Source organism: Synchiropus splendidus, chromosome 10, assembly GCF_027744825.2.
Source record: "Synchiropus splendidus isolate RoL2022-P1 chromosome 10, RoL_Sspl_1.0, whole genome shotgun sequence".
In the NCBI taxonomy this organism is placed as follows: domain Eukaryota; kingdom Metazoa; phylum Chordata; class Actinopteri; order Syngnathiformes; family Callionymidae; genus Synchiropus; species Synchiropus splendidus.
Window position 1 is genome coordinate 13,933,621 of NC_071343.1, and position 4,372 is coordinate 13,937,992.

The following is a 4,372-nucleotide window of genomic DNA, read 5'->3' on the forward strand; positions in this document are numbered from 1 at the left end:
AATCAAAATGGACCTATTTTTCATGCATGCAAGTCTTTTCCGTCACCTGATAATAAACACCATGTTCAATGAACATGAAGCACCTACATCAGTCCTGTTTGAGTATCACAACACCCTTCACTGAGTAAGCCACTGGTCTGTATTTGTTGTGCAGAGGGGATGTTTGAACGTGACCCTGAATCCACTGTCAGATCTGGTTCTTTGTTGAAGTCAAATACGCTCAGCAAGTGAGGCAGAAGCTGATTAATGGTGTGCGAGTAACAGTGAAGACGCTGAGCTTCCAGTGACGGAGCAGTCACCTGGGAGAGATCTTCTCAGGCGGGCTTTATAAGAGCGAGGATGCCAGGAGGGGACCATGAAACCGAAGAGGACACTCTGACAAAAACCCTCTCTGAGTCAGTCGCTGGACATCAACAAGCACAGGTGAGAACAATGAACTCGGCTCACTCTCTGGCTGCACTCCTGCTCCTCATCATCATCCAAGGCAGCTGGCAGGTTCCAGATCAAGACCAGCTCCCAAACTCCATGTAAGTTCAACCTTTTTTCATAGTCAGTTCACCGTGCATCTTTAAAATAAGGCAGACCATTGACAAGAGACTGTTACACTTCTGAGGTGTAACATTGTGAGTAACATAGAATTCAAAAGAAAAATAAACTCACGAGAAAAACAATGTCTTGATTTAACAAAGGCTGAAAAATCTTCTAGAACAGAGCACCTATGAAAATAAGACCAGAAATTTGCATTGATAAAGGCAAACAATATTTTCTTATATATGTAATGTATGTTTTGTTTGTGATTTATTATTAAATAATAATTTAAATCATCAAATAAATGTGCCTCATATTTATCATAGAATATACACAGAACAATGTAACAATTTGTTTTGTATTTTATTTTTAATTACTAATATTTAATTTGTGATAATTGTGAAAAATGCTAATTTACAACTACAAATTACAAACACAATTGAAACCCCTTGTAAAAAAAGTCATAAGAGGATGAACATTTATTTCAAATGTTTTTTATTATCCATCTTATATTTTTAAATATTTAAATATTTTTTATTTTTTAAGGAAATGATAAATGCGATTTTGAAAATAGATGACTTCATTCATTGCGATTCATTGTTCCTATGTAAAAATACATTAAAAAAAATTCCAGCTGAAAATGTTTGACATTGTTTGACAATTGACATAAATGTTGAAAGTTGTAAGCAAAACATTTTACAGTTTATCATCGTTTTAACCAAACCTTCAATGTTGAAGTGCAACTAAACAAACCTGAGTGCTGGGAATATTCCTCAAACTACTTTCACAGATTTGAGTGCCTCAGTGATCGGTTGTAAAATGAGATTCATGCGCGTCTTTATTCAAAATGAGTTCCTGTTCTTTTCAAAACAACATGTCTGACTAGACTGAATCGTCTGTGTTGTTCCACGCGCCGTTACGTTCACAGGCCACCATAAAGATGAGCACATTTCATGACCTTGCCGTTACAGGTCACAATGGGATTCAATAATTGATGACCTCTGTTAGAGGAGAGTTACACATAAACCATCCACAAGAGTTCCTCGGAACGTGACACATATATTTGTTTTCCTCCAGACTGACTCTTGAAAACTCAATTTCTCCTGAGCCCATTGAGCATCTAACCATGAAGCGCCACTCAGAGGGAACGTTCTCCAACGACTACAGTAAATACCTGGAGACGAGAAGAGCCCAGGACTTCGTCCAGTGGCTGAAGAACTCCAAAAGAAACGGGTAAAAGATCTTTTCTGATGGATGGAATTCCTTGTTTTGACGCGTGGTTCCTAACCTTAAACCCAAGTCTCCACAGACGCCATGCAGATGGCACCTACACCAGCGACGTCAGCACCTACCTGAAGGACCAGGCGGCTAAAGAGTTCGTATCTTGGCTCAAGACCGGCCGAGGCAGGCGGCAGTAGACCAGAGGCGTCTCACAGAGGAAGAATTCAACCACCAACCAACACCAACTTTGTGCCACTTTAGTCTTCGGAGCTGATTTAAATGTCAAATTGCTATTAAAATATTCCTTATAAAATCTCTGCTGTGTTGATGATGTTGAGAATGTGACTTTAAATTTCAATCCAAAAAAAAAAAAAAAAAAAAGCCTGACATTTTGCTGAGACAATGATATGAAATCGGTTCCAGCGACTCCTTTAATTCCTCCGCTCATCGAGACAGAGCGACAGTCCTTGGAGAGAGGAGCGTTGCAGGCGAACTGATGGTTTGACAGCGAGGCAGGGGAGGGACGTCTCACGTCAGTCTTCCACATGATGGCTACACTGACGGGGTCGACACTCATCAGCTACTCCAGCGCTTCAGAACAACAATGACTCGCATGAGCCAGCAGCTCTGACGTGCTTGGGGATGTGTCACCTCTCCGAGCTGTCTCTCACAGAACCCCGGACCATCTGTTGAAAACCTCTGGCCAACCTCCTTTCTGGCCTCAAATCAACTCCTTCAAAGTAAAAGCTTATGAGCCAAGGTTGCCAGGAAGACTTGTGTGTGTGTATATATATATATATATATATATATATATATATATATATATATATATATCAGAAACATATAAATGAAAATGACAATAATAAATAGAAATTACAAACATAATAATAAATAATAATTATTAATATAAATAATATATACATATTAAAGCCATCGGGTAAATGATTTTCTTCTTCTTCTTTCTCTTTCGGCTTCACCCTTCAGGGGTGGCCACAGCGGATCATCCTCCTCCATCTCACCCTGTCCTCTGCTTCCTCTTCTCTCAAACCTACAAACCTCATGTTCTCCTTCACCACCTCCATAAATCTCCTCTTTGGCCTTCCTCTCCACCTTCTGCCTGGTTCTTGTCCAACCTCAGCTGTCAACCTGTCCATCACCATTGCAAAGAGGAAGGAGCTTAGAGCTGAGCCTTGAATGAAGATTTCAAATTGAGAGCAAGCAGCTGTTAATTTTGTGCTTTGTCATTGTTTCTAGCGAAATGTTTAATGGAATTAAAGTATTGTTGTGTTTCAATATAGAAACCAGTTGAGGAAGGGGATCTGTGAGCATTATAATGAAATTATAATGTAATTAATGACAAAATAAGATGGTGGTAAACGCTCTTCATATAAACCAAAGACAACATTCTTCCAATATAGTTCAAAATTAGTTATTACGATGTTATTAATGAAGTCACAGATCTCCTGCCAGAAAATCTTCCCAACGGGTCAAAGCCAGAAGTACGGAAGAGGATTAGGGCCAGTGAAGAAAAAAAAAAATTGGCAGAATTCTGACTTTAAAGTGAGAATTCTGACTTTAATCTCAGAATTCTAACTTTAACTTCAAACTCAGAATTTTGCTTTTTTTTCTCAGAATTCTGGCTTTAGAGTGAGAATTCTCACTTCTGAGATTATAGTCATAAGTCTCACTTTAAAGTCAGAATTTTCACTGATTTCTGCCAATTATAATATATCTTTCTGAAATCGTTTCTTAATAAATCCTTTGCTAGGATCGTTTCCCTCACTTTGTTGCTGATCAAATACTTATGAAGAAGGAGAGGAATGTTGCTTTTGGCAGCCCGAGATGCATCATGACTGCGCATGCATGAGCAAATTCCCATCTTGAGAGGAATGGAGCGGTACAGTACTTCGTACTTCGGACAGGGCTGCGTTGAGCCGCTTCAGTCAGCGTCTGACGCCTTTAAAGGCTTTGTGAAGGGGGAGAGGCTTGGCGAAGACACTACTGCTTGCTGAAGACGGCAGCCACTACGTGCGTTTTCATGAAAACTGGGACCAAGGAAAGTCTATAAATTTGTCGCTAGTCGCTTTTGAAAAAAGTCGCCAAGTTTAACAACAATTCACGACGCTGCTCACCACCTGACTGCGCAATCCAAGATGGCTTCCCTGAACTCAAACAGGAAGTGGAGGTTATTACTCAATGAAATACGTGAAAAGAAATAAACACATTCCGTAAATTTGTGTTTACTCTTCGTTCGGCAGGTTTTCAAGTTGCAAATGCAGAGTGTATCTATCAAGAAGTTGCTTCTTTCTTGACAAGGCGGAGAATAACATTCATGGATGTCACTATCTTTTTTTCCGACTACAATAACTGGAACACATTGGACTAATCTGTGACGTCATTCCCGGCTCCAATGTCCGACTCCCGAGGTAGCTACAACGCGGTTTAATGTTCTTTGACTCACCATCACACTGACAGTTGTATGGCAGTCCATGTTGAGAAGCCCAAAATGGTGTCTCAAATAGTAGATTGCAGCTGCTCCTCCAGAGCATTTTAATGTAGTTAAGGAAGCATATGACCAGCCATCATTAGAAAATAACATTTCAGAGACTTTATTGAGGTCAAA

General features: G+C 39.7%; 1 protein-coding gene across 2 annotated transcripts; it reads left to right on the forward strand.

Annotated features, from left to right (window-relative positions):
* Positions 1 to 385: 385 nt before the first annotated feature.
* Positions 386 to 1,983, forward strand: gcgb (glucagon b). 2 transcript variants are annotated; one of them, XM_053876197.1, is made up of 3 exons: positions 386 to 527; positions 1,606 to 1,761; positions 1,829 to 1,983. In XM_053876197.1, exons 1-3 carry the CDS (start codon positions 433 to 435, stop codon positions 1,944 to 1,946), a joined length of 369 nt encoding a protein of 122 aa, XP_053732172.1. In that variant the 5' UTR covers positions 386 to 432; the 3' UTR covers positions 1,947 to 1,983. The 2 variants fall into 2 exon arrangements, with proteins under 2 accessions (XP_053732172.1, XP_053732173.1); XM_053876198.1 differs by having other exon boundaries at positions 389 to 527; positions 1,838 to 1,966.
* The last annotated feature ends 2,389 nt before the right edge of the window (positions 1,984 to 4,372 follow it).